Below are 27,383 nucleotides of genomic sequence, written 5' to 3'. Positions count from 1 at the left end.
TGTTATATAGCTTCCTTGGAGTAGCCATTCTCCTAATACAGGAGTCTTCTCAATGCAATTCATACGAGGTGCTGAGGAACGGTATTATGATATCGGTTTTACCTGTGGAAATGAATCCAAGAATTCAGCTTACAGATGGCTGGGTACGACAGACATCTTGAGCAGACGAGGGAGGTATACGATATGTTGTAGACGTTTTGAAACGGCACGTGTCTTGCGGCAGCTGAGCAAACGGTCGTTCTTGCCGCTCGTTCGATGATGGCCCATCAAGCTGAGTACCTCAGTGAGTATTGCAGAGACCTCAACGCATAGGAGACGTCGATATTTTCTTAGATTTGTTATACATGGTCAATCTGGCATGATATCTATATCGAACATAAATGTATAAGCTCATTGCTTTGCAATAGATTTAGGCAGGAACTCCATGCTCGTATTTTCCGCTGGCGAGAAAAATCCGGAGAGTCGGCATTCAGGGCTGTTAAACTCTATTTACCGGCAGCACCGAGCCCCTTGCACCTCATCAGGGTGCGCATGTGAAAGCAGCTTCAAATATGATTCGCGCTTGGATTATTGAGCAGTGAGCAGCTTCAAGCATACAAACAGCTTTCTGTAGAAGATCCGACTGGTCGTGATTTTCGAGACATGCCATGCGTCCGACGTACGTCTTAAGATGATCCGTGACCGATGCAGTCGGTGTGACACCTCTGCAAGCTTGAGTGGCATATCCCCCTATGATATTCACCGGTGGTGAGAACTCGTCAACTGGGCCCAGGGGATACTCGACTCTGCTACACATGTCTGATGAGTGCGTAGATACATTGGCGCTCGCTCCGCCAGAAAGCATAGCTGAAGTCCGTTCTGGCCTCCGAAAGCAATACCCGCGAGCGAGCGACGTTGCAACGTTGGCACGTTACTGTCCATGTGGTGCTGGTGCGATCAAGCGTTGACGTCGCTACATCATGCACCTATTCCCGACTTGCGGTGCTGGACGAACAACGTCGACGCGTCATCCGGTAGGGTGAAGCGCCAGGGGTTGTTACTAACGATACCAACATTCTACACTTCCTCCACCCAACACGAGTTCCACAACTTCATGTGTAGGTTTCTCAAGGAGATAACGGTAATTACCTTTTGCCAGATAGACTGCTGGGCAAGATTTTCCGGTGGTGAATTCACTTCTTCCGGCCTCCCCGTGCGCGAAGACTGTCACACCCGTAGCTGTCTCAAGACATAACCCTTCTTGTATGTGGAGCAATCGCACCGAGATACATCCTTTTGGAGGTTCCCTGCAATGGACGTGTCGATCTAAGATATGACTGTGCATTGCTACGGCTTCTCGTTGCTCCGCTCTGATCATTGAAACTGGATGGACGTGACAGAATTCAGCACACGGAGTGGGGCTAAGGACGCCGCACATTTTACTGCAAGAAGACGGGGCTGGCTGAATATCCAGATCTGTGAGGCTTGACTCAATCTCTACCTGAATAGCATCTGTTCCGCCACAGGTTTGGCGACAATAATCTCAACGATGTCCATGCCTTGTGGACCGAATCCTTCCACGCCATAAGCGAGCTCTGCGTCCTCGAAAGTACGTAGAAAGGCAACTACTGCCATACGAAGCTCGATTCTAGCAAGATGTCTGCCCACACACGCGCGACTGCCACCACCGAATGCGTAAATTGAGTGCTTCATTCTTTGTGTAGCAGACTCCCATCGATCTCCGTTCCAAATAAGCGGGCTGGGTAAAAGATACGAGTTACGTTGGAGGCGGCACGTGAAGGGATTGACAGTGGTGTCTTGAGGAATAAGTTGATTGCCTAGCACGCGGCCAGCTTCAGGCTGATAATTCTGTCAGCGCGATTTTATAGACTGTCTGTATAATCACTTGGAACTCACGACTACACGAGGGAGCGGGCCCACAATAACAGAATGCAGTCGAAGTGTCTCGTCGATTACGTGGTCCAGATACGGTTTGCTGCGCAGCTGATCATTCGTTGGCTTGGACGGTGGACTAGCGAATGCAATGTCTCCAACCAGGCGCGCGCGCTTGCTTGTTCCCTAGAAGAGCCCAGAAGAGATACGTCAATGTGATTGCAAGGGCATCGGTTCCAGCAACCAAGTACAGCTTTGCATTGGATACAAGGTCATCTTCAGTGACTGCAGCTTCCTGACCTTTATCGCCCATGATCGTACTAAAGAGACTTGGCCTTGGATCATTGAAGTGTGCTGACTGGTTCCTGTACTTGACCAGAGATTATTTCGCATAGTCGATCAGGCAGGTGTTGTTTTTCTCGATGGTAGTAAATGGCCAGATCGGCCAATTCTGAGTGACTGCGTGTGATCTCCCGGTCACTGTAGCTCGCAGTATATTGTAAGGTATCAGAGCCTGCGTGTCTGTGATGTACTGATGATCCTGCACATGGATCAATATTTTATCACCTTAGACACCATCTTTGCCTTACTTTGCCTGTTTCCGAGGTCTTGAATGACTGGCCGAACGCTAAATCTGCAATAACGTCTGTTGCATAGAAATGGTTCCACTTGTCGAGATCCATATAGCCCTTCAAACTTGTCTCCCGCTTAAGACCAGCCATCACGAGATCGACTTTGGCCTGAACACCAGGTTGAAGCTTGTTCAAACAGGACTCCGGCATGGCAGGTGCAAGCATTTTGCGAAACTTCGCATGATACACAAGATCGGTCGTGGTAAAGACACTGGGCGTTGGCTCCGCGGTAGAAGTCTTGTAGGACTCTGGTTGGAGAAACCCACCAACAGTCTTGAAAACTTGCCTGAGGGATTCATAGTCTGCTACCGAGACCCCTTTTGGGCTGATGCGGACGACCGAACCTTGCTGGCATCAGCGTTGATTCTTATGCGAGAGTTGAGTTAGTATGAAGGCGCATGCACACACGAGCCTGTCACTACCGCTTTGTTGCATGACTGTCACCAGTCTGTATGGCCACCGGCTAATCCGGTTTTGGAGGCAAGGCTTCGGCGTTTTCGGCGTGTCCATCAGCAGGAACCGATATCCACTCAGCGAGAGGACATGATGTTCACACAGCAGCATCCTTCAAATTCAATTGTTCGGCAGGTAACCTTCGACGCCTTCCACTCCATTGCTGAGTGCGATATCCGTTTCGGCGAACGACGACCAAGGTGCAGTGACGCGAAGCAAATGCGATCGCGACTCGTCTAAGCGGCTGACTCCGAAAGCACGGGTGCCTCCGCAACTCAGACGCGCAGACGCGACCGAAACTCTTCCTCGACATGCCTCTCTCTTCGTGGACAGCACACATTAACAAGGTCGTCGATATGCAGTCGCGCTGTTCTACGACGCTCAAAAACTCAGCCCAGTCTGCCACGCTCGATAATCCACTTCAGACGCGAAATCACGAACACAGCGACGACTAAGGCTGAAGGACACAACATCGCCATTCTTGGCGGCACAAATGCGCTTCAAATCGTAGCACTATCCTTTCGAGCCTTGCGCGTGGACAAATCCAGGATATACCCTATGACCGTTTCGATATCAGCCTTGCTTGTAGGCTGCACTACGAAGGCCGCTCCGAGCTCATAGTGTTGCTTGACAAGTCTACGTGCCCAGGCGAGTGATAATCTTTGCTGCCATGGATATGCAGTGTGGAAACACTGATTTGCGCCGTCTTTTGGCCATGAGATTGAGCGTCCTGGTTCAATTACAATGCCGCTTCGTTCGGAAAGAAGCAGCACGACATGACAGCAAAAGGCAACTCGGGTAGCCACGCTACAGCATCTTTTTCCTGTTGTCGTTGTTGCTGTTGTTGTTGTTATTGCTGCCACAGCATGAATGTACTTGCGAGTGCTCCTTCTGAAAACCCAATCGCACCAACTATCTTTGCATCAGGATTGGTTTCCGTGGCGTTCCATTGCGTGACTGCATCGTGCACTGACTCGTTGATTCGTTCGAAACTCTCGTCAATAAACTTGTCTTCTCGACCGAATCAGCAGTAATAGGGCTCTTCTTCTTGAAATGTGGGTAGTACACCTGGTCTGGCAGCGCATTGCGATGGTCCATCGTGAAAACGAACTCGAAATCGTTCTTCAGAAGATGCTATGGCAGACCCCCCAGTGAGGAGATCGAGCAGTATGGTGTGAAGCTCTGGAGTATCGCGCAGAAGCTGGTCGACGAGGGCAAGCTCAAGCATCATCCTTTGCATATTTTGGATGGTGGTATAAATGCTGTGATTAACGGGTTGGAGCTGGTTGAAGCGGGAGAACTCTCAGGAGAGAAATGCGTTATTAAGCTCTAGAAGGGGTCAGCCTGGCTTCTTAGGCAGAGAACACTTTTCGCGGCCAAAATGGCATGTATAGATTGTCACCCTGATGCCGCGATCTAAATGTACGATCTTTGTATTGATGAGCCTGTGAGATTGTCTATTCCTACTGTGTGGGTTTTGGTCATTCATATTTATCCGTGTATTCCTGTGTGCCTTTTGTGTGATATCGCTGCCGATGACCTCGGTGACTGTGATTCAATCCTCCGTAGTGAAATCTGACGTTGTATGAGTGCAGACAGCTGACAAAACATATTCGAAAAGTGGTTTTTATACATGACAGGATATTGAAGCTACCCACGCACTTGATGACTTGCCGTCGTGCTTTGGTAAGTGATCTAGAAGTCTTGTTATCGAAAAATACATCGAGCTACGGCCGCAACATCGTCGTCGACCTTAAAACAGCTTGTCTGCGGCACAACCCTGTCCCAACTGTCTTCCCTGGTGAAGGTTATGTGGTCATGGCAATTGAAGCAGCACTTCATCAAGCTGAGAATCAAGAGATTCAGCTTGTGGAGGTGCTTAACCTTGTCATTGACAAGGCTGTCATGTTTGAGGACGAGAACAGCCTAGTTAAATTTCATCTGAGTCTCATTGCGAACTCAGACGAGTGCACGAATAATTCTCTAACTTTCAAGTTCACCATCAACTCTTGTCTCGTGAGAGAGACCAGTATGTCTAGCTCCGCAGCAGGCACTGTCGTCGTTACCCTTGGTCCGGGTAGTTCAGACGCACTGCCGAGGAGCCCAGCAGAGCCACCTCATATGAATAAGGTCAGTACTGACAGGTTCTATCACATGCTTGATGGCGTCGGCTATGGCTACACGAAAGAGTTCCGCGGTGTCAGCAGTATCAGACGTAGCGATAGCAAAGACTGTGGTATTATCAAATTCCAACGCCTAGAGGACAACCATCGCGAGCTTGCAATGCATCCAGCGACTCTTGACGTCGCCTTCCAGACCTTCATTAGCGCCTACACTGCCCCCGGTGACAGACGTCTTCGCAGTCTCCTTGTGCCTAAAGGCATCGGGAGAGTTGCTCTCAATCCGTGGGTCGCCAGTCGTATTCACTCGTTATCTGATGATCTTGGCTACATAGTCACGAGTTCAAAAGGAGTCGACCGGCTGGTGATATCGAGGTCTTTGACCCGGAGACTCGAGCACCTCTGATTCATCTCGAAGGGCTCAGCTTCAAGCCGTTCTCTTCTCCAACAGCCGCGGATGATCACCAAATGTTCTCGAAGTGGACATGGAGTCAAATGTATCCTGATGTCATGCTTGACGACGAAAGATATCATGCAAGTGACAAGGATCAGTTCACCATCACCATCCGATCGAAAGCTTGAGGGTGTCGAAAGAACCGCGCCACTATCTGTGACGCAAGAGTACACGTGGAAGCAACAACAGCTTGGTCTCGACACTGCAACCTTCAATACCACGATTTGCATGCATATGCATGGCGAACTTGACTTGGATCGACTGGGCTGGGCCTTCAACCAAGTATTACAACGCCATGATGCGTTCCGGACATGTTTCATTCCAGATCCGAGTAATCCAGCGGAGATCATGCAGTCCATCATGAGGTCACCAAAGGTGGCTTTCGAGGCAGTGAGAGTCGCAGACAAGGCAGCTGCCGAGAAAGGCGCCACCGAAATTGAGATGTACCATTACGACGTGGCAGTTGGCGATCCATTGAAGGTAGTTGAATATCATTGGTCACCCACTGACCCTCTGCTTGTCTTTGCATATCACCGTTTGGTAGGTGATGGGTGGACTACCGAACATGCGTTCGTGGAAGTTGGTCAAATATATCAGGGCATGGAGCTCGAATCGCCTCAGAGCTATGCCGATTTGCCCTTTGTCAGAGAAAGGGGCTAGATTCTGGAGAGCTGAGTGAAGATCTCTCGTACAGGTCAAAACTCTTCGAGACGCTGCCGGCCAAGCAGCCACTCGTGAACGTCCCCTGCAAGCAGCCCACGACTTGTCTGGCCTGGAATGAGGATGAGGTATCGGCACGTCTTGATCCCATGGTGGCTGTACGAATCAAAGACCGCAGTCGCAAGCACAAGACTACTTCGATGCAATTTTACCTTTCTGCATACTATGTCTTTCTGGCTCGTATAACCGGCACCTTAGATGTCGCTATAGGCGTGGCGGATACCAATCGCTCTACACTCACAGACCAAGCCACAATGGGCTTCTTTGCCACGTTCCTCCCACTACGTGTGGGTTATACTTCTGACAAGACCTTCGGCGAAGCTCTCGTAGCCGTGAGGGAACAGATGCGGGCAGCCGTCTCGCACAGCGCGACACCTTACGCTGCCCAGAGCGGCAGATACTCGGTTACCGATCCTGAGGTGGTGATGGACGCGTATTTGTCGATACTGAGCACCTTTTCGAGGAACCCCGCATTGAGGGTCGCAGATGGTCGTTTGAACCAAGGAGCTAAAGCCAGGGCGTGAAGTAGTGTTGGAGATTTGTCGTTGTTCTTCTTTGAGATAAACTGTTTCCTTTCTCTGACACTACCAGAACTCTAGTTCGTGGTCTGCAAAGGATTCAAAGATATATCTATTTAGTCAACCATTATCACATCACTGCTCAACTTGCCAGTCTTCGAGATCATAGGACACCAGAGTCGATACAAGCGTTTTCCCGTCGTAAGATTCGACGAACATGGACAGCCGTTGCACAGAGCTTTTGATGCTTTATTTTTATTTAGCCCTGTCCGCCATACTTCTCACCTGACGCGCACGGACCGTCGATTCACCATTGATCGTTATAGCGTGCTCGTCGGGCTATGATCATGCAGATAAACTGCGACCTCGAATTCCGTAATAAGTTGTCTATCATCACAGCATCGAATCTACTTGAGTAGCGTCAGTAGGCAGTATCGCAGTGTTGAGGTACTTGCAGACTTGCCAATTCGGCAGATTCGGCTGTCGAGAAAGTTCACAAAGACGTTCGCTCAACGTGCCTTCCAACGCTCACCCCATCCATTCCTTCGAAACGCCGCATTCCTTTTTTCGCCGGTAAACAATGAGGCCTGAATTGCGTAGCAACGTTCAATAAGGGTCGAACTTAATATGGATCTGTTTCACTGTATACGAGCTCGGGATAAATATGCGGTCGTCCCCTCCGTGGACGCACGACTACGGTAGGGCTGATTCATCGTCTCGTACACATTGAGCATCGACTATTTGCATCAACAAACACTCCACGATGCTGGCGGGCTCAGCAATTGTCGGCTTTGTGTGGATGCTGACTGCCATCTCGGGCGGCATCGTCGTCGCTAGAAGTGTTTTGAAATCTGTGCGATTCCACAGTCTGGCATGGGAAGACTATTTGATGATCATCTCAATGGTAAGCAGAACTTACCCTCTATCAGGGCAGTTGCATTCGTTTGCTGATCGCTATACATTTAGGCTCTAGCCGTTGCTTATGCGACATCTGCTACTTTGTTATACGATCTTGGCCTAAAACAACACACTGCATTCTACTCGCCAAAGTTCGCAGAGTTCCTCTACATCTGCCATGCCATCGGCTTTATGGCGCCGTTGTTCAGTCGCATCTCGTTCTGTCTGTATATGCTGCGCGTCCTTAGCACGACCTCTGCCTCGAGGAAATGCACCATCTACGTCTTCATCGCACTACAACTCGCCGTCAACGTACCCATCACGATCTTTGTCTTCACGCAATGCGGTAACTTCACGAACTTGTGGGAGCATGGAATCATGGAACCCTCGTCTTCATGCGTCCGCCATGACATCATCAAGGCCCTGGCTTTAGTGGCTGTAGTCTTCAACGCTGCTACGGATCTATACTTGACTATCCTTCCCGCGGTTGTGATCTGGACTATCAAGGTCATGACCTATCGCGCTCGCGTCGGTCTTGCCGCGACCTTGGGATTGTCATTCTTCGCCACTATCGCCAGTGTAATCAAGATCTGGTGTGTATATGATTTATACACCTACGCACCTTCCCTACAAACAGTAGGGAAATTAATTATGGTTATGGGTGCCGAGATCAATGTGGTCGTCATCGCCGCATCTATTCCAGTTCTGGCGCCATTTTTCTTGCAGAAGAGTGGAAGGAGTCGAAAAGGAATGTACAAGGAGCCTGAATTGGCGAGTTATGATACCGGTGCCCAGAGCGCTGCCCCGAAGGACATCTCGCTCCAGTCGAGCAGCACTTTCGGCAATGCTTCGAACAACACCTCCAATGGGTTCCTGCATGGCAAGAGTGCCAAGGTCACCGTACGGACAACGGAGGTGCCTGTGAAGGAGGAAGACGATATGTAACTATGAAGTATAAAGTAATGTAATGTAATGTAATGTGGGTACGGTGTAGATGAGTCCTGGTAGAAATAAGTAGTTAAAGAAGCACAAATTTCAGAGAATCAGACGAGTCAAAGATGTAGCGGTCAGTCAAATAGAGCCACTGTCTGAGTTACCGCGCAGCGAGTCGTTGGCCCTTGAGCCTTCTTATTGTGCACAGCGACACTTGCATGGTCAAGGAGCAAACATTAGCGTAGGCCCCTGATCTTTTCATAGCCTTCTCGGAAGCGGTCTGCAGTGATCACATATCCCCTCGATCCCAGGACTTCCTCCATCAGGACGTCATGCAACGCCGCTTTGAGGTCAGCACAGCCATCCTGGATCACCGTGACCACAAATTCTTCATCTGTGGCCTGCAAAGCAGTCCTCAAAACGCATCCTGAAGAGCTCAGTCCGGCAAGCAGTAATGACTTCACTCCCTTCTCTGCCAAAAGGTCCGTCAGTCCAGGTGACTTTAGCGCAGAGATGTATCCAGGTCGCCGCGTGAAGGTCAGGTCTTTCTCCCCAAGTTCTTCAAGTAGTTCCGAAGGCTCGGCGACAGTGTTTGATGATTCCATCGCGGAGACTATTGTGGAGTATCTTGTTGCGTCCTTGCAAGTGGGCAGAGGGAATTTTGATGTATCGATCAGTGTGTGGATAACCAGAATGCCTTGAGGCTTGGCCCATCTCCTAAGACTCGCGGCCACTGTGACAACGGAATGTGCTGATGGTCCGGAGTGTCGTACAAACATGGTGTGAAAGTCCAGGAGGAGAAGGGCGGTCTGCGACGGGCCATAACAGCCAGGGTTCGAGGCATCGTTGGCGTCAAATGCGAGGGTAACGTCAGTCATGACTTGTTGAAATGAACAAAATTCAGTAATTCTGATCACTATTGGACGCGAGGGAACAGTGTCTTATCCCTTGCGTCGTTTCAAAGACGGGGTTAGCAGAAAGGAGGTATCGGACTAGACGGAGATAAGGTTCTACCGCCGGGCATAAATGGTTTCTGAATCGTCTTTCGCAATACAGCGTGGTGAACTGAGCCAATCTTTGTTTTTTTTTGGGCCGGGTCGTCGATCTGATATATTGTTGCTCGAGACAAGCTGGTCCTTCTTCTTCACGACTTGTCGAAGAGTAAGGGGAAGAGCTTGCCAACAACGACACTTCGGCTTTTCCTTGGACACGTCAGAACATGGTTCTCTACAATGATTGGACCATTCGGCTTCCGCGGACCGCAAGAGCTCGTGAGTAGGTAGTCGTTGGTTTATCGGCGTGTTCGGATTATTGAAGGCAGAGTACGGAACCGTCTAGATAATGAGTGCGTCCAAGTCTGTGAACCATCTAGGGCTCGCACATCATGACGACGAACAACGAGGGAGACGCGTGGACTGACAGGCATCGGATTTCATCATTCGGTGCACATAGCAAAACCCGAGTTTCAAACAAGAAGAAGCAGCAGATACCCTGATGTTATGTCGTTGGTGCTGTTGTCCTTCTTTCCAGAAAAGTGCGAGTCGACCAATCAGAAGACGATGCGAGCTGTGGGGCGCTGCCGAAAAAGGAAACCTCCGCTCCCGCACTGCCCGTGCTTTCGTCTTCTTTGAACTGCAGCCTTGCTGTTTTGCTGAGTGAACCAATCATCACTAGGCCCGAAAATCACGTTTGAGTCGACATGAGGTGTCAAGGCCTAGCTTGCCGAATAGGAAGTCCTTGCGAGAGTTGTCTCTACATGTTGACCTGAATCTGACAAGACAAGGGAGGCTGAGCTGTGATGACCGCGCATACAAATCCTATCGACGCGCTCAACGACGGTAGGTCTGCGAGAATATAAGCAGGTGTTGAACCTACCAAATTCAGCAGTCATACGAGAATCATCCACTTGATAACCCACTTTCATCACCACACCTATATACACTCCCGAGCTCTTCTTTTCCCATATCGACCTTCTCCGAGCCATTAAGAGTCTTCAACCATGGCTACAGTCATAAACGGCACCCTTTTCATCCCGGCGCTGAATGGCACTCTGATCCCGAAGGACGCCTGTACGTTGGGTGTGTGTTCGCTGGACTATGCTACGATCGAATATGTTCCAACGTACGGAGGCAACATGGCATATCTCATCATATTCGCGGTCTTCCTGTTGGCTCAGATGGGCCTCATCTGGAAGTACCGGACCTGGGGATTTTTTGTCGGAATGTTCTGTGGTCTTCTGCTTGAGGTACTTGGTTATGCTGGTCGTGTCACGCTCCACGGCAACCCGTTCAACTTCGATCAATTCGTGCTGTAAGTAGCAGCATTCAAGAGCAGGAAGCTCCGTCTAACTTGCTCAGGTACCTCGTATGCCTCACTATCGGACCAGCATTCCTGACAGCATCGATCTATCTCTGCCTCGGCCGCATCGTCATCGTGTATGGTGAAGGCATCTCTCGCTTCTCTCCAAAGTTCTACACCCTCACATTCATGGTCTGTGATTTCCTCAGTCTACTACTGCAGGCTGTTGGAGGAGCTCTGGCTGCAACACAAGACGACACCAACCCTTCCGACACTGGCGTCAACATCATGATCGCTGGTCTGGCTTTCCAGGTCGTCTCTCTGACGATATTTATCGCTTTAAGCTTGGAGTTTGTGTTCAGAGCACGAAAGGCAAGAGAGAGCGACTTGAACTTCGAGTTCTTCAACCTGAGGAAGCGCACCATGTTCCGTCTATTCCCATACGCGCTTGCGCTAGCGACCATCACCATTTACATTCGCTGCGTTTTCCGTGTCGCTGAGCTTCAAGATGGCTTTGGTGGAGAGCTGGCCAACGACGAAGGCATGTTCATGGGATTTGAAGGACCAATGATCATCATTGCAACAATAGCCTTGACAATCTTCCATCCTGGAATCGCTTTCGGTAGCGCTTCGTCTTGGAAGGCTGCGAACTGGACCTGGAAGAAGAGTAACAAGGGCGATAACAATCACATCAGAATGGTGAGCCAGGAAACCGCTAGCCCAAGGTCGATCGCAGAGAGTGAGAGTACCGATCTGAAGATGGCCGTTTGAAGAGGCAATAGCAGGATACAACAGGTGGCAGGAGGACTTAGAGACTTCAAATAGAGTGAGCGAGATAGATAGAAGTGGCATGGTTGCAGGGTTAGCCGATTGACATGTCAAGTTTTCTTAACCTATAAAGTTTAATGTGCTCAACCTCGTGACATGCATGACATCCGAATTTATACCACTTGTCAAGATACATGGCGTACCTTGCATATGAAAAATCTATACAAGGGCAGCTCTGTCCCAAGAGAAGCGTCTCTACAACTGGACTTCATTTGCTCGAGTAGAGCTTTCGCATTGTCAATCAGACTGGGGAGCCCGCGGGGCCCGGAAAAGACTAGCAAGTCAAAGCGGGAAGACCTTGCGATCGGTTAACCTTGCCGTTCCAGTCTTCCCCAAGTATAGATTGCTTGGCGAACCGCGTGAAACCCTGCCGCTCAATCCCAGGCAGCTGTTTATCCTCACCGGTATTGAAGGACGTCACGAAGATATTCAATTCTTCCCGTTTTGCAGTCGAGTCCGTCCCCAAGATGACAACATCGTTCATGAACATTGTCGTTGTGTGTATGGTCTCATGATATCCATTTTGCGCGAGATATGTCAGCGACCCCACCTGATGGCAGTCGACCAAGTCGAAAGCTCAAAGTCCGGACCGGTTGCATCACCTGCAAAGTATGCGACAGGACTGTCAGGGCATCACAGACAACTAACAGTTTTCGTAGATCAGGAAGGTGAAATGTGATGAAGAGAGGCCTTTCTGCAAGCGCTGCACCGACACTGGTCGCAAATGCGACGGCTATGCCGTGCAGCCTGATAAGAAACTGATCAAGCCCGCTGCAAACAAGCCTGAATCGACTCCATGTTCAGCGGCACCAAGAAGGCAATCTTCTACAGGGACAGTCACAAGTAGAGCAGTGCGTCGGTTGGCACCAGCTGCACTTGTCATTGATTCTGCCTGGATCTCACCAGCACTGTCGAGCGAAGACAAACCGTGGGTCGAGTTCTTCAGCACGCGGACTGGACCTGCACTCTCAAACATCTTCAGTCACTCATTCTGGTCATTTACTTTGCCGCAACTAAGTGTCTCGGAACCAGTCATCAGACACGCCCTCATCGCGGTCGGTTCGGCGCACGCTCGATTCGAAGCTGAAGCTAGGGATAATCAGCTCGTCCAAAGTGCAGTACCTCATAAGTTCACTCTTCGACATTACAACGAAGCAATCAGGTTGCTGCAAAGACATCTGAGCAACGACCCAAAGGCAATTGATTTCGCTTTACTATGTTGTCTCATGTTCATCTCTTTGGAATGCATCTATGGTAATCGAACGTTGGTGGTCGATCATCTCCAGAATGGCTTGAATCTTCTCAGATCGTCTCAACTGCTGGATCAGGAGACGGAGGAATCATCAAATGCAATTGCCAAGTCAATCAAGCAAGAAATCCGGCCATTGTTCCATCGATTGGATTCTCAAACCACACTAATGGGCTTTCCGGGCTCCAATATGTATAATGATACGGACAGACTACTGTCCTTACATACGCCTAGATCCTTTGACGACTTTGAGCATGCGAAGATCTCGCTCGACACGCTTGTCGCATCCACTCTACACTTCATTCGCTCGGTTCATGACGGCAAACACGATGAGAATGGCACGGTGACCCTATCAGCTCGGACACTCCAACTCCATCTTCTTAGCGAATTGTCCGTCTGGAACAACAGTGTGGCCAATCTTGTAAAGTCCCGCAATCCATTCAAGGACGAGGACAATCGGATGGAGAAAATGCTTCGGATACAACAAACTGCCGCATGTATATGGTTGTCAAGATGTACCGAATTGGAGGAGCAAGGCTTTGATGCATATCTTCCTGATTTTGCATCGATTGTGAAGTGGGCTCGGATATTGGCTACTCCATCACCTGATGCGGAAGATTGCTTACACTCGAGGCTGGCGTCATTGTCTATGGCCAATACATCGCGGTTCTCTCTTAACATGGCCTACATTCCACCCCTATATCTCGTGGCTATCAAGTGCCGCGATCCAATCACAAGACGGGAAGCCATCTCCATCTTAGAGGAGACTAATGGACGCGAAGGACTCTGGGACGCACGTCTTCATGCCAAAGTCGCTAGACGACTGGTTGAAGTCGAAGAAGCCACTATGCTGATCTACGAAGGCGCTAAATCTGCATACATGGAAGAAGGACCTTTGATGCGGATGATTGCTGATGGCGAAGTAAGAACACCAAAAGGATCTATGAATGAACATTTTCGGGTACATGATATGGATATCAGGGATGTATCCGAAGGGTCTAGGGGAACTTGTAATATTACTTGGCGTACTGCTCCGCATGGTATACTTGGAGAGTGGTCAGCATGGACTGAAGTGCTCTACTTCTGAGCATTGTAACCATCTCAGTTGCAACACACCACAACATGGACAAGAGCTGGGAAAATTATGCATAGGAGAAAAATTATGAATTAGATTTCCTGATCAATGGAAATTGGGTACAACTAAGTACTAGTGTTACATCCTCATCTTCTTCCAAATCGTGATAAAAAGCTCATAATCTAAGCAAGCTGACCACGGACGGCTCCAGGGACAGCCAAGCTCGAGTGGGTATCGGCGAAGAAGCCAGCAGGGTTCTTCTCAATCTGGCTGACGTGGAAGCCAGTAGCAGTGTCCTGTCCATTGGCCATAAGGCCAGTCTTGAAGGGACCCTGCTGGCAGCCAACGGAGCGTCTGACATCGTTACCAACATCAACAGGATTGGGGAAAGCGATTCTAGGAGGACCAGAAGCACCCTTTGCGGCCTCGTGGATGTGAGTGGCAGTAGCAGCAGGAGAGCTGTACTCGCCACGGAAGCCGTAGATCTCAATGTTGTAGCAGATGAGGTTGAGCTCGGAGTTCAGACCAATTTTGAAGAGGCCAGAAGCACCGGCGAGACCACCAGTGGGGGTTGTGCCGTTGACGACTTCGCCGGGGACGGCCTTGACCTCGTAGTAGGAGGTGAAGGTGAAGGGGGAGCCTGCCATCTTGGGTGCTTCGGGACACTTTGCAGGTGCTGCACCGGCACCAGTCTTGGAGTAGTCGACGGATGCCCAACCGCCGGGAGGAGGAGGGTACTCGTGAAGGTTTGCACCAGTGCCTTCAGGGTAATCGACTGATTCCCAGCCACCTTGGAAGATGTTAGAATGATTGTGATATGGTGGAGTAGGAATGATAACTTACCCTTGGGTGCCTCATAGTGGACATCTGTGGGCAGGGCAGAGGCAACGACTGCCAGAGTAGCGAGAGTAGCGGCGGTGAATCTCATGATGAATGTGTTGTAATGTAAAATTGAGGTGTTGGTTGTTGTATTGGTCGCTGGTCGTGTTTCTATCGAACTGTCGAGTTGTTATATTGAGGATCTACTTTCCCACAGGGGCAGACACAGATACTTGTACTGTCTTCTCGCATCTCCAGGAATACATCTTGCCTTCCATCATAGCATCATTCTGTTTACTTACCAAGCCTGAGCAACGGTGTCCAAGAGGTTGTTTACCCAAGACATTCCCAAGGCACACGTCAGAGATTGGATTTATGCCCAGAGATATATCTTGCCAAGCAGGGCTTTTATGGTAAAGATATGGTTTGGCTGGGCAGTGCTTTCGGTGGCATCTGGAACATATTTGCCAAGGTTATAGTTACTTCTTATCTGTGGAGCAGAGGTATGCTCGGCGATGATGTGTTGGTTTGATTATTGCATTCCAAAATAAAATCCAGTTGATCTGTTCTTCGTCCGTGAGCTCTGTCGATTGATCGAGTCTCTGCTTCTCATCACGGTTTCTCCTTGTCCTCATCGTTAGGCACACGGCAACAACGTGCAATCCACTTCCATCTTTCATCTCAAAACCACCATACTTCTTTAGATTTGAACTTGGCAGTTGACAAGACAACCTGGGCAATGCTATTTTTGCCTCATGCCTTGGGCCCAAGAACTTCGACTTTCCCCAATGTCGTGGGTGGAAAGTCAAGATCAACGGCAAAGCCTCGACAAGAGTGAGACGTGCAAGCACTGGGTAGGCGATCACGTCTTGACAGCCAAGCCGACCATGGGAACCAAGAAGATCGTCATAGCGAGATGTGCGATATCATAGCTTACCCCACGAAAAGACGTGTGGAGGATGGAGATGCTGGAGGCGGAAGGAAGCAGGGCGAAGCAGACGCCAGGGACCAAGAGGTTTGTCTTGGCGACGGTTGAAACCATCGAATGCAGGTGCTTGCGCGGCGCGCCTATGTGCGATTTCAAATCTTTCCCTTCCTCTCAATCTGTCTACCAAGACCACTGATGTCGTGGGCGGCTCTTGTTTTGTTCGTTAGCGGAGAAGGCGCCCGAAAGACATGACTCCAAGAGCGATCACCCTTGACGTGTGACCCTGCTGCGCCCGAATTGTTCTTTGGACTGGCCTTGGCGACTCGTGGCTAACTCAGACTTGTCAAGTGAGCGCCTCAGGCGGCATTGCTTCCGCCCACATAACTTCGGCGGCGTCATTGACTGACAGCAATTCACCTTGATCTCGTCTTGGCGGGTCATGGAGGCCGCGGATGCTGAGTCGGAGAGGTTCGAAATGCCGATCCAGACAATGCCGGCATCTTTCAAGGACGACAGTCGCTTCTCTTACCCTCTATTGTGGCCTACGGGAGTCTACAGCCGGCAACTCGATCTCTACGGATCTTCGACCAAGATCAACAGTTTATCATGCAAGGCACGTACGAGAAGATTCGTCGGTCAAACGCATTCATGTTCAACAAGTAGCCAGGTGAGCGGTTGCTTCCATTTCTTCTCGAAAGAGAGCAAGGCAGGATAAGAGTCTTGTTTGTCTGAGAAGGGACCTCGATGACATTCTCGAAATTTGACACACTATCTTGGGAGGCTTTTCCGAGGTCTAACAGAAGATGTTAAATCGCCGGCAAGACCAACTCTTAACAGCCCTCCAGATCCTTGCAGGAAGTCCACTCACGAGATCCGGCACAAGCTCCGACTCCTTACGACACCCATCTCTAACAGGAACACCTTCAAACCTCTTCTCCATAAAAGCCAAAACTTCTTTAGTATGCAGCCAAGGTTCCAATACATGTTCTGAGAGAACATCCTTGACGAAGAGGATCTGAGCCTCTTTTGCACAGAGATTCTCTACCAAGGCTTCCGCATTCTCGACTGGAGAGACTTGGTCGAGTTTGCCGTGGTAGATGTACATGGACATTTGGGGTGTGCCGTGATTTCCCATGTTTCTGGTGGCTTCGATGATGTCGCGCGTGAATGGCCCGGCCCGTTCATGATTTCAAGACCATTGTCAAAGTAGTCGCCTAAATTGTCCCAGGCGTATTCTTTGAGATTCCCATAGAGACATTGATTGAGTGATTTCCAAAAGTCCTGCGCTTTGGATGGTATCAAGTGTTGATCGATGTAGAGACGTGATTCTGGCGTTGGTGGTGGTGAGAGAATACATGAAATCTTCCAGTCAACCTGGTGGCCAAACTCGCGAGATACAGTCATAGTAAATTGTGATAGCCACAAAATGACTACTCCTGCTCAAAGCGGCTTTTGATCAAGAGTTTTGTAAGATACGTAGAGTCACAGAAGCGCGACTACCTCAAGCTGTCTCTTCCTGCCATACTCCGGCTACCAACCACTACTAGCCAGCACATGAGCCTTGTGATGGGGTTTTAAAGGAGGCCGCGCAGAATCCCAGTGTAGCGGCAATGAATATCATATCAGCTTCCAGCAGCGACATACAAATTTGAAGCTGTCAAATCAGATCTATGCGGTGACACTAGCCGTGTCTAAGATACACAGTTGACGGGTTCTGCAACGAGCTTAAATTGGCTCGTGCCGTAGCCGTCAAAACGAGAGGCATCGCCGCACAGTATCAAGCCATTCTGGAAGTTGGACCAGCTGCACACATTGCCGCGCTCTGGGTTCGTGCAGGTGAACTCGAGACTGTCAATGTCCACTTGACAGGTCATGTAGTTGAATCGAGGGTCGTTTGGCAGCGCAGGAAACATATGGCCTTGCGACATATACAACACCTCTCCATGGCCCAGGATTTGAGGGAGTGCGTTGGCGAGCGGTAGAACTTTGCCGTCATCTCGCAATCCGAAAACGGTCGCCTGTCCGTTAGGGTCGGTGTGAAAATTTGCATTGTCCATGAAGACATGCGCTCCGTCAATATCGCTGCCTTGAACCCTCAAGCGCATCTCGCACCATTGCGTTGGTCCCGTGTTGACAGTGATAGTTTTAGTCGCCGTAGTGGTCAGGGTAGTGGGAACAAACTTGTAGGTGTAGTATGTATATGTGTATGGATCTTCCGTCAAAGATATGGTGGTAGTCGTGGAGCCAGATGAGATAGTCCGAGTGGTCTTGACTCTGGAAGTGACTGTGACGAAGCTGGTCCGCGACAATATGGACACCTTGGGCGTGATTGTGACAGTAGACAATGCGGTAATGGCTGGGGCATGCAAAAAGACGGTCTTTGTCTCCTGCCTACCAGAACATACGGTTAAATCAGCCCTGACACGTAGTGCAGCTTTTGTGCTGTTTCCTGATTGAGGACTTTGGTCGCCTGATGATGGTGCCACAATTGTTGACGAATCTGTAGGATCAATTGCTTCTGCCAATGACGAGTTTGATGCTAGGGAAGTCGTTGATGTTGTAGATACTACGACTGCTGGCTTTGTAGAGAACATATGGACAGGTGTCGTCGCTGTGAAGGTCTCCGTCGCCACTTTAATGACGGTGGAGATATCTTGGACGGTGGAAGTCTCAAGGATACCCTGATAGCCTCCGAAAACAGACTCAGTTTCAAACATCAAAGACTTCTGGGTCTTTTGTACCGTATCTGTCAATGACAGAGTCGTCGTTATGTAACGCACGTTTGTTGAGACAGAAGGTCTGCTAAGAGTCGTTGAAGTCAGATGTATGACAGTGGTTGGTGTCACACGCGAGGTGACTGTTTTCGCAGGAGGTGTAAAACAGGAACTCCGAGAGGTGGGAAAGGGAGGCTTCGATGATGCGGGCTGTGTCTTGGAGCTGGACAGTTTCCCACTACTCGAAGACAGCTTGGAGCTAGTCAACGTCCTCGAAGTTGAGACAGTCTTCAAGCTGGACACTGTTACCCTCACGCTTGAGGATGCTTTGATGGAGGAAATTCTTGGCGTGGATGAGGTCTTCTGGGGGGATGAAGTTCGTCGGGTTGATGTTGTCTTGGGCAAAGACGATGTCCTTCTGGTGGAAGAAGAAGTCTTCAGGGATGAAGGTGTTTTGCTCGATGTGACCTTCAGTGTAGAAGACAATCTCTTTGTTGAAGATATTGCAGGACGCAGAGCACAACTGCACAGATCGACGAGCTGAGTCGCACTATATTTTTGGAAAGGCGAAGTCTTCCTCGTGCTTTACAGAAAGTCAGTCTGGAGGCTACGACGAGGGATGTAGGATCTTGACATACAAGCCATTGTAAAATGTGCAGAAACGCCACGGTTGGGTGAATTGGATGCTCACTTCAGCATTGCATGAAGCTTGTGTCTGTCTCTTTTCAAGTCGTTGCTCGTCAAAAGTATCGTCATCACGCTTCGGCTTGGAGCTCACTGTCGTGATGCATTTGCATAGCGCAGTGACTTGATCTGGTGTGAACTCCATGAACGGTGACTTCGTACGAGCGCTGAGTGAGGGCAGTGTCAGGAATACTCCCAAGAGTCAAAACGTGTTGTTATCGAAAGACTTACTCCGAGAGCCACCATCTACAAAAGTAGGACTCATCGAGCACCGTTCGGCGTACGATGGCGATATTGGTTATCGAGCATTGAGGAGAAGTGGCCCGCTCGTCTAGCAATGGAGAGGAGCTGACATGGGAAATGCAGGTAAGAAGCAGAAAGATTGAAGAAATGAATCTCAAATACAAGACCTGCATCTTGTCCGCGGGATTGCTAGGTGTGGAATATAATGGTCGCCTTCAATATGTTCTGTTCTCTACTGCTCTTATAGCACTCCATCTTAGCATGCACCAAGATTCTCTCGACGCCAATATAGAGGCTTTTCAACCCCGAGCTGAAGGTCTGCGAAGGATGAAACCGTCCAACGACTCGCCGTTACATCTCCGTTTGTGTGTATTGTACCATATCTTTACACGGCGACTTCGATTGCACTAGTCATGATTCGTGTGACTTCCAGCGTAGACAAGTAACGAAGGGGGCGGATACGTTCCTTTGTAATCCAGATCCATCACGTCTAATGATTCGGGGTGGCGCAGGTCGTTTGAAAAGCTGTGACTGATCTCGAACACGTTGACTAGTAATTCAGTCATCATGCTCGGTCCTCGCGAGATTTTTCGAGTCAGTGTCGCAAGGTCCAGGTCCACTATAGACGTTGTACATCAGCCGCACACGTTTTGTCCAGTTTGTTGTCAGGAAGTCCAATTGGCAGTTGCCAAGCATCACCACCTTCCTTCCTTCCTTCCTTCAATACACCTTCATGCGGTGATACTTACCTCGATACACAACCACCTCGACGGAAGGCATACAACAGCGAAAACAACAGCCATGATGAATTCGCTTGTGCAGACCTCGCTAAGATATTCAATAACCAACCCCCACAATCACGCCCCTTCCCCCTCCATAACCCCCTCCTCCCCAACCCTCCCAAAGAAAACCACCTTCCTCTCTATAATCCTCCAGGCCCCCGTCGCTCCCTCCTCTAGTTCCACCTCTCCCCCATCCACACAAACCAACTCATCGATATATTTTCCATACGCGGTCACACATTTCCCCACCCACTTGCCCCTTCCAAAATGCACACCTGTGAAATAAGTCGTAACTTTCGCCGTCTTGTTGCTAACAAGGAGGTGTTGCGTAGTGAGTGCATGTTGAGTGGTCACTGTTGCCAATCTACTATTCATCAGTAAAAGCTTCCAAGACTAGCATAGTACAGGTAAAAAAGGAAGCAAGAAGCTTACCGTTGCCGGATACGTTTGCTCAAGACTTCGAGACCGTGGATTGGGGTCGAGTTGAAGGGGTAGGTCGCTATTAAATCGGGTACAAAGACACGTTTGAGAAGTTCCCAGTCTTTGTTGTCTAGGGCTATGCAGTAGAGTGATATTGTATTCTTGATGGCGGTGTGGTCGTGGGGGTTCGTCATGATCTGGGTCTTTTGTGTCTGGGGTGTGAGAATGCTTTGTGGTTTGTACAGAAAAGGCCTAGACGTGGATGTTGAAAACTGTCGAGGTTACTGGAGGCGCTCTCAAACAGGTACTGAAGTCTTGAATTCTGCTGCTGGTGGGAGGAGGAGGAGGAGTTGAGGTTGCAGTAAATTGGTTATATGGAGTTCCGGCATCCCCACCCGGCTCCGCACTGCTCGGGCTCTGGGTGCTGATGTGAATCGGGACGACCAACGATTAAGGATCTGAGCCGCTTCGGCATCTAGATAGTATCGTTACTAGTAGGTAAAAGGCAGTATACTAGAGAGGGGTATGAGCAGTGATTTTGTTCAAGTACAATAGATATACAAAAGCCCGGGCTATTCTTCTTCGCATCGGTCTACTCCTTGGATTTTGATCCCTGGTAAGCCCAATCAGGTTGTTGTACGTTGCTCTCCTGGATAGATTGAGGTAACTGCCCATCGACAGGTAATTCAAAGACGCGCATTCTTGAAGCAATGCGATCATCAACAACGACACCATCCAGCCACAACTTCTCCTTTTGCTCTTGCGCTAGAGCGCCTTCTTCAGTTGCCTCGACCTTTGGCTTTCTGACACTCTTGTGCCACTCCTTTTCTTCATGCTGGAGATAGTCAACATCTGAGGCCTGGAACTCGCGATGGGACGCTAGGACGGCGGCTGCGGTGCGAGAGAAGATCTCTTCGGCAACATAGCGACGAGTGAGGAAACGGTGGATGCGGATGGGGAAGTTCCAGAAGCCTAGAAGATGAGGAAACGGAATGGCGATTGTAGGGCCGAGAGTGGAAGGTGTTGACGATGGGAGGTTGGCGGAGGCATAGGCTGAGGTCGAGATGTAAGCGTCGGGTTTTGTGAGTTTCGGTTTGACAGGCTCCTCCTCTTTCGGTGGATCGGGGAGAGATTCGGGGGTCGTGTTTGCGGAGTCGTCTGCGTTGGAGTCGAACACGATCGAGGCCGAGTCGGTGTTTGTGCATGAGCCCGAAGAAGCGGTGGGAGGAGTGTCCTTCATGGTCAAGTCTGTGGCGGCCTTGACGGCTACATCACCCAATGAAGGCGCTCCGTCGATGTGCTTCTTGACCTCATTGACCTCCTCGACCTGGACCGGCTCTTTCAAAGGACCCAACCAGCCCTCATGTGTGCCGCGTAGGTATTCCTTCCAAGCGTGTCTGCCAATGACCAAGTCTCCCTTGACACCCTCCTCATCCACACAACCAACTCTTTCTCTCTGTTCTGTGACAATCTGCTCTTTTGTCGGCTCTGCCTCCTCGTCCTGCACACCCTCGGCCTTCCTCCGCCATCTTCTGATCTTCTCGGCAGCACCAAAACGCAAGTCTCCCTCTCTTCTTCCCTCAACAACATCCCAGTCCAATGCTCCAGCAACCAGGACCGGCTTCACGTACTCGTAAAAGTGCTCTCTTGCGCTCCGCAGTCCATCGGCTGGTGGTGCTTGTAGGTAGATGGTCATTTTCCTGGGCATTGTCGTTGTTGGAATAATCTTTTCTGACAGGGGTGCGACCATATCGCAGTACTTTTGTTGCAGACGAGCAGTTTCGCGCTTGTCGTAGTACACTGCTGCTGCGAAGGAAGACGTGATGGAAAGGAAGATCATCCAGTTTCGCGATGGGAGTTTGGCCTTGATATTGGGGAGACCTGTGGAGATAAAGCATCAGCAACCGTTCTCACTGATTCTTTCGTGATTCTCGACTCCTTGTGGTATTGCTCGAGGGAGAAAGTAGATTGGACATACCCATCATGCGAAAGGCCGGATTGCCCTCTGCCGCTTTTGGTGCTGCCTTTGCGCCATTGTTGACAGTCTGTTCCACCGTCTTTGTCAGAGGGACTCCAGCTACTTTATCCGCCATATTGAGGTTGTGATGTCGAGACAAAAGTTGCACGACTGTCACATGCTGCTGTCGCATCCATGACCAAGTCGAGAATTTCCCCGACTCCCGGACTTTATCGGAGCTTGGCGAGACTCATCTCCCGCGACAGGGTCGACCCGTTGACTTGATTTTAGAGCATCATAATGCTGAGCACATTCACGTTTGTGCCTCTGGTGATATTTTGGAATGGGCTATACGTTCTCCAGGCATCTGTTTCGCTCATGGCACGAGAGACTGCTGGTGTGGTCAATCAAGGATGCCATCGAGGAATGATATCCTATTGCTCCCGAATTGATGCACTGTACGAAGCATCAAGTCAAGCATCAGTGCCCAGGTGTGCATTATGTACATGACTGCTCACATCGGACCATTACAATTCTGCGTCATGTTTAATCAGTTCGTGAATTGGCTCCTTCAGCCATTTGTTGGCAGTCCCTCAACTTTTCACCCCAGTGGTTCTCATCCTCTGGACTGCTGGCGTTACCCACGACTTGTCAGTCCCGTCCCGAATCGCCTTTGCCAACTCTGTACCCTCCTCCCATACTTCATCGTGCAGGCAGTTGATGACAACCTTTGATATTTGCTTGCCTTTGTTCTCCTTCCCAGTCGAGCTTGAACGTTGCCATCCTCCCATGACGAGTGCTTCAACCATGGAGTCGGTCTGCTGCATATCTACCAGCTCATCGACGTTAGACTGGACCAGCATGACATTGCCTTCCCACTTTTTCAAGCTAATATTGGCTGGGCTCGCCGTGACCCATGTCTTCTCTTCTTCGCCGAAAGCAGCTGTGACAAACTCTCGATAGGCTGGATGTGTATGTGTGGCCACTAGGGCAGGTATATCGTAGATGCCTTCTATCCCGAGCAATGCCACTGGTGGCCGCAAGGCACCATTGGCAAGCAGAGCGGTAGCCTGCACAGCGATCGATGCTCCACAGCTATGACCACAGAGAACGTAGCGGCCATTCGTTATGCCGTCAAGGTCCGGAGATCCGAACGCGCCACCTCTCTCAATGTCGAACAACATGTCGCGTCGAGTCTTATCCATGAGCAACACGAGAGTGTTGTAGACATCATCGACGTGAACTGGATGTTGTACATTTCGACTTGGATCTCCTGGTAGAGATGGACATGTCGGATGTGTTGGATAGGGTGACAAGCGATAGTCGAGAGTCACAAATCCAGCAATGTTGTGTGGTCGGTCATCTTTGAGAAGCAACTCCAGAGCAGTGTTGAAACTCTTACGATCGATCATGGGGTCTCTCCAAGCTCCTCCATGGATGTAGCTGTGAATATTGGTGAGTGAGGCTGACAAATTGATGCTCCTACCTGATGTTCACAGGCCAGGCGCGATTCGCGTATTGAACAGTGACTTGGAGGTAGGGAACAAAGGAGGACCTACACGAGCCATACTGCTTGCTGAGGATCTTCAGCCTGTTTTTTCGGAACACAAATGTCAAGATGTGTCCGGGGAACACGTGAACCACCGACTAGATTGTTGTAATGTCTGGCATATGGGGTCTCGATGATTTCAAGCTGATTCCTGTCGATTGTTGCCTCGGCCTCGGCCTCGACCTTCAGGTAGTCATCCCATGAGAGTACTTTCGGCTGCTTGGAGATACATGGCTCCATGATGTTCATGTCAAGCATGGAGAATGTGTGAGAACCTAGTCTTACTGATGTCAGAGGAAGTTAAGGTTGGCCCTGGCAGGAACATTGAGTGTTTGGCAACGTGCCGGCTTGGCGGGGTCTCCAACCACAAAATAAAACATGACGGGTTCAACGAGAATACCATCCTTCATATCACTCACTGTAGACATGATAGACAAGGCAGAGACTTGGCTGAATATCTGCCAAAGTATGTGTGGAAGACGGGGATGAGTTGGGCTGCGAAAGGCAGGCGGCAATGACGTCTTTGTGCATGGCTGGGTGGCTACCACTGGCGGTCGGCCTGCCACCTTGACGAGCCTGAATTTGCGATTGCCCTGTGAGAAATGGTTGGTCTGTAGCCGTCGTGCTTTCCCTATCGTCTCTCTCTTCACTTGCTTCTCGCTCACTGTTTTTTCTCCTATTGCGCATCAACCCAAACCTGTGAAGCTTGATCTCTCGAAAGACAACGCAAGTCCTACTTTATTCTTTCTCCAAATTCAGCGACAAACACATTCTGAAACGAACGCCCGGTCAAGGCGCTTGACACCGCAAACCCCACCACACCATCCGCAAGCCAAGGCTCACTTCCAGCCACCCTTGTCGAGCTTGTGACGCCTGCCACGCTTGTCATCTTGACTAAGGGCTCTCAGACAAGCCTCTCTCTTTCTTTCTCGACCGACCATCGACCACCTACAACATCATGTCCGACTACGGCGCATACGACGACCGTCGTCGCTACCGCGAAACTCGCACTCGACCCCGCGAGCGTGGAGATCCCGAATTCGTCCAGGAAACAACATACATCGAGCGCGGAAAAGGCCCTCCTCCACGCGACCTGGTGTATCGCCCTCGTGAAGAGAGCGTCGAAGACATCGCCAGAGACTTCCCTCTCCCTTCCAGCGATCGTTACGCTCCTCGTGGAGGAAGAAGAGAATACGACAACTACCCTCCGCCCCGCCGTGCTCGAAGCCAGGTTGGCCGTAGAGACTATGACGATTACGACGATGACTACGATGTTCCAGTCGCTGCCGCAGCCGCTGCTGGCGCTGGATATGCTGCTGGACGCGCAAAGGATCGCCGCCGTCACCGCGATCGTCATGACCGTGACTACGACTCGGAGGAATACTCACCTCCTCGTCGTCGTCATGCTGAACGCCGCAAGTCTGGTGTCGGTGAGATTCTGGAAGGTCTCGGACTAGGAGGAGTCGCCGCTGCTATTACAGGACGCTCCCGCAGTCGCAGCAGATCTAGAGATCGTGATTCGCGCCGTGACAGAGACAGAGATGGCAGAGACAGAGATGGCAGAGCTAAGTCACGCCACGGTGGTCGCTACGACTCTGATGAATACAGCCGTAGCCGCAGCAGATCTAAGGGACGTACCGAGCGTAAGTGGGCTCAGGCTGCTCAAGCCGCTCTTGTCGCCGGCGCCGTCGAGGCATTCCGCTCTCGCAAGGACCCTGGACCATGGACTGGAGAGAAGGGACGCCGCATCGCCACTGCCGCTATCGGCGCAGGTGGTATCGATGGCCTCGTTGACCGCAATCCAGACAAGAAGACAAAGCGCCACCTGGTTGAAGCCGTGGTAGGAGGACTTGCAACCACCCGCCTTGCCAACGGTCCTCGCAGTAAGAGCAGAGGTCCCGCTGGTGCCAGGGACGATCCTTATGGCCGCTCTCGTAGCCGCTCTCGATCCATTTTTGGCGGTCGCGGAAGAAGCCAGTCTCGTGGTCGTGATGGCCAAGGCGGTGGCGGCGGCGGTGGCGGACTTGAGAAGCTTGCAGCTGGTGGAGCTCTAGCAGCAGCTGGCAAGGCCATCTACGATCGTGTACGCTCAAAGTCACGTCGTAGGCGCTCTCCTTCGTCCAGCTCTGCAGACTCGTATGTCCCTTCCCGCAATCGCCGTCGCAACAAGGAGCTACGCTCACCTGCTCAATCAGATACAGGCAGCCGCGCCGTCGCCCAGCGCGGTCGTGATCGAAATGTCGCCCCCGCCGCTGCCGCCAGTGCAGGTGCTGGCGCCCTCGCTGCTTCAACAAACAACCGTGGCGCTCGTAGCCAGAGTTCTTCAAGCAGCAGCACCGATGTCGATGCTCGTCGTAAGCGTATGCGAGGCAAAGAGCTACTCACGGCCGGTCTTGCCACAGTTGCCACTATTCACGCTGCTCATGGTGTTTACTCAAGTATGGAAGCTCACGAGAGGCGTCACAAACTGGTGCAGGAAGGCGAGATGTCTCCTGCCGAGGCTCGCAAGAAGCAGACGAAGGCATGGGTTCAGGATGCAGCAGCTGTAGGTATCGCTGCTTTGGGTATCAAGGGCGCTTTCAGCGAATGGAAGGAAATGAATGAGCACAGGTATGACGGTTCGGTTTCTTCCTTATTACTCGATGCTGACGCATATCCACAGACGCGAGATTCACGAACTGGAGAAGAGAAAAGCGCTCAAAGAGAGACGTCACGAGAAACACGAAAGAGAGGCACGCAGAGCACAGGAAGAGCGTCTCTACCAGATGCTTCCTCTTTTGCAGCAACAGCAACAACCCGTTGCTCCTCAAATGTATACGCAGCCCGGCACACAGATGATGTATCCCAGCAACATCCCTCCTCCACCACCTGGACCACCTCCTGGTGCGAGGTATTAGGAGCGACCTCCCGCTATACGAGGAATCCTGAAACATACATCCGAGGACCGACAAATAACAAAGCTCCGTTGACCAGGTTCTGTGGATGGAGCACTCTACAGCCGTGGTCCATCGTCTGTTCTCGCTTGAGCTTCTTCCTCTCTTCTGCACTTTGTTGCTTCTTCCGTCTTGCTTTTCACGACTTTTTATGATTACGAGCTTGATACAACCATTGCATGTTGCTACCTCTTTTCGGCGAGCACAAATACGGGCGACACGGCGACACGGCGACAAGGACAAAGCACGGCAGGCGGATATGTACCTTTTCAGCTTTTCTTTTGTCCCCTCATTTCCTCTCTTGC

At 50.6% G+C, this 27,383-nt stretch overlaps 15 protein-coding genes across 15 annotated transcripts; 7 read left to right on the top strand and 8 right to left on the bottom strand.

The window, feature by feature from the left end:
* Positions 1-1,476: 1,476 nt before the first annotated feature.
* On the bottom strand, positions 1,477-2,669 carry AUEXF2481DRAFT_33696 (uncharacterized protein; the record flags this gene model as incomplete). The annotated part of the gene is made up of 4 exons (XM_013483763.1): positions 1,477-1,848; positions 1,897-2,058; positions 2,117-2,242; positions 2,463-2,669. 4 exons carry the CDS (start codon positions 2,667-2,669, stop codon positions 1,477-1,479), a joined length of 867 nt encoding a protein of 288 aa, XP_013339217.1.
* Positions 2,670-4,775: 2,106 nt separating this feature from the next.
* Positions 4,776-5,659, top strand: AUEXF2481DRAFT_9174 (uncharacterized protein; the record flags this gene model as incomplete). Its single annotated transcript, XM_013483746.1, has 2 exons — positions 4,776-5,362; positions 5,413-5,659. The coding sequence occupies 2 exons, from the start codon at positions 4,776-4,778 to the stop codon at positions 5,657-5,659; spliced, it is 834 nt and encodes a 277-aa protein (XP_013339200.1).
* Positions 5,660-5,891: 232 nt separating this feature from the next.
* Positions 5,892-6,191, top strand: AUEXF2481DRAFT_9173 (uncharacterized protein; the record flags this gene model as incomplete). Its single annotated transcript, XM_013483745.1, has 1 exon — positions 5,892-6,191. One exon carries the CDS (start codon positions 5,892-5,894, stop codon positions 6,189-6,191), a length of 300 nt encoding a protein of 99 aa, XP_013339199.1.
* A 1,341-nt stretch (positions 6,192-7,532) lies between these two features.
* On the top strand, positions 7,533-8,611 carry AUEXF2481DRAFT_33694 (uncharacterized protein; the record flags this gene model as incomplete). Its single annotated transcript, XM_013483762.1, has 2 exons — positions 7,533-7,673; positions 7,736-8,611. 2 exons carry the CDS (start codon positions 7,533-7,535, stop codon positions 8,609-8,611), a joined length of 1,017 nt encoding a protein of 338 aa, XP_013339216.1.
* Positions 8,612-8,723: 112 nt separating this feature from the next.
* On the bottom strand, positions 8,724-9,836 carry AUEXF2481DRAFT_530931 (uncharacterized protein). The gene has a single exon (XM_013483812.1). The coding sequence runs from the start codon at positions 9,475-9,477 to the stop codon at positions 8,836-8,838; it is 642 nt and encodes a 213-aa protein (XP_013339266.1). The 5' UTR covers positions 9,478-9,836; the 3' UTR covers positions 8,724-8,835.
* A 431-nt stretch (positions 9,837-10,267) lies between these two features.
* AUEXF2481DRAFT_113182 (uncharacterized protein) lies at positions 10,268-11,809 on the top strand. The gene is made up of 2 exons (XM_013483811.1): positions 10,268-10,909; positions 10,957-11,809. The coding sequence occupies exons 1-2, from the start codon at positions 10,599-10,601 to the stop codon at positions 11,666-11,668; spliced, it is 1,023 nt and encodes a 340-aa protein (XP_013339265.1). The 5' UTR covers positions 10,268-10,598; the 3' UTR covers positions 11,669-11,809.
* A 160-nt stretch (positions 11,810-11,969) lies between these two features.
* Positions 11,970-14,271, top strand: AUEXF2481DRAFT_530826 (uncharacterized protein). The gene is made up of 2 exons (XM_013483810.1): positions 11,970-12,334; positions 12,385-14,271. The coding sequence occupies exons 1-2, from the start codon at positions 12,260-12,262 to the stop codon at positions 14,059-14,061; spliced, it is 1,752 nt and encodes a 583-aa protein (XP_013339264.1). The 5' UTR covers positions 11,970-12,259; the 3' UTR covers positions 14,062-14,271.
* On the bottom strand, positions 14,119-15,139 carry AUEXF2481DRAFT_44799 (uncharacterized protein). Its single transcript, XM_013483775.1, has 2 exons — positions 14,893-15,139; positions 14,119-14,839 (listed from the first exon to the last, which is right to left on the bottom strand). Exons 1-2 carry the CDS (start codon positions 14,975-14,977, stop codon positions 14,232-14,234), a joined length of 693 nt encoding a protein of 230 aa, XP_013339229.1. The 5' UTR covers positions 14,978-15,139; the 3' UTR covers positions 14,119-14,231.
* AUEXF2481DRAFT_530775 (uncharacterized protein) lies at positions 14,840-15,316 on the top strand. The gene has a single exon (XM_013483809.1). It carries the CDS (start codon positions 14,983-14,985, stop codon positions 15,283-15,285), a length of 303 nt encoding a protein of 100 aa, XP_013339263.1. The 5' UTR covers positions 14,840-14,982; the 3' UTR covers positions 15,286-15,316.
* Positions 15,317-16,589: 1,273 nt separating this feature from the next.
* On the bottom strand, positions 16,590-16,931 carry AUEXF2481DRAFT_33690 (uncharacterized protein; the record flags this gene model as incomplete). The annotated part of the gene is made up of 1 exon (XM_013483761.1): positions 16,590-16,931. The coding sequence occupies one exon, from the start codon at positions 16,929-16,931 to the stop codon at positions 16,590-16,592; it is 342 nt and encodes a 113-aa protein (XP_013339215.1).
* A 556-nt stretch (positions 16,932-17,487) lies between these two features.
* On the bottom strand, positions 17,488-19,610 carry AUEXF2481DRAFT_33689 (uncharacterized protein; the record flags this gene model as incomplete). The annotated part of the gene is made up of 3 exons (XM_013483760.1): positions 17,488-19,093; positions 19,149-19,361; positions 19,426-19,610. 3 exons carry the CDS (start codon positions 19,608-19,610, stop codon positions 17,488-17,490), a joined length of 2,004 nt encoding a protein of 667 aa, XP_013339214.1.
* A 192-nt stretch (positions 19,611-19,802) lies between these two features.
* Positions 19,803-20,992, bottom strand: AUEXF2481DRAFT_530800 (uncharacterized protein). Its single transcript, XM_013483808.1, has 4 exons — positions 20,652-20,992; positions 20,352-20,583; positions 20,187-20,302; positions 19,803-20,056 (listed from the first exon to the last, which is right to left on the bottom strand). The coding sequence occupies exons 1-4, from the start codon at positions 20,831-20,833 to the stop codon at positions 19,996-19,998; spliced, it is 591 nt and encodes a 196-aa protein (XP_013339262.1). The 5' UTR covers positions 20,834-20,992; the 3' UTR covers positions 19,803-19,995.
* Positions 20,993-21,231: 239 nt separating this feature from the next.
* Positions 21,232-22,732, bottom strand: AUEXF2481DRAFT_33688 (uncharacterized protein; the record flags this gene model as incomplete). The annotated part of the gene is made up of 2 exons (XM_013483759.1): positions 21,232-22,520; positions 22,618-22,732. 2 exons carry the CDS (start codon positions 22,730-22,732, stop codon positions 21,232-21,234), a joined length of 1,404 nt encoding a protein of 467 aa, XP_013339213.1.
* A 354-nt stretch (positions 22,733-23,086) lies between these two features.
* AUEXF2481DRAFT_44792 (uncharacterized protein) lies at positions 23,087-24,462 on the bottom strand. Its single transcript, XM_013483774.1, has 2 exons — positions 24,156-24,462; positions 23,087-24,039 (listed from the first exon to the last, which is right to left on the bottom strand). Exons 1-2 carry the CDS (start codon positions 24,401-24,403, stop codon positions 23,190-23,192), a joined length of 1,098 nt encoding a protein of 365 aa, XP_013339228.1. The 5' UTR covers positions 24,404-24,462; the 3' UTR covers positions 23,087-23,189.
* Positions 24,463-25,103: 641 nt separating this feature from the next.
* On the top strand, positions 25,104-27,042 carry AUEXF2481DRAFT_33686 (uncharacterized protein; the record flags this gene model as incomplete). Its single annotated transcript, XM_013483758.1, has 2 exons — positions 25,104-26,755; positions 26,808-27,042. The coding sequence occupies 2 exons, from the start codon at positions 25,104-25,106 to the stop codon at positions 27,040-27,042; spliced, it is 1,887 nt and encodes a 628-aa protein (XP_013339212.1).
* Between the last annotated feature and the right edge of the window lie 341 nt (positions 27,043-27,383).

This window comes from Aureobasidium subglaciale (assembly GCF_000721755.1).
Source record: "Aureobasidium subglaciale EXF-2481 unplaced genomic scaffold scaffold_37, whole genome shotgun sequence".
NCBI lineage: Eukaryota > Fungi > Ascomycota > Dothideomycetes > Dothideales > Saccotheciaceae > Aureobasidium > Aureobasidium subglaciale.
The sequence above is the reverse complement of the archived record's forward strand: the minus strand, read 5'-3'. Positions and strand labels throughout refer to the sequence as shown.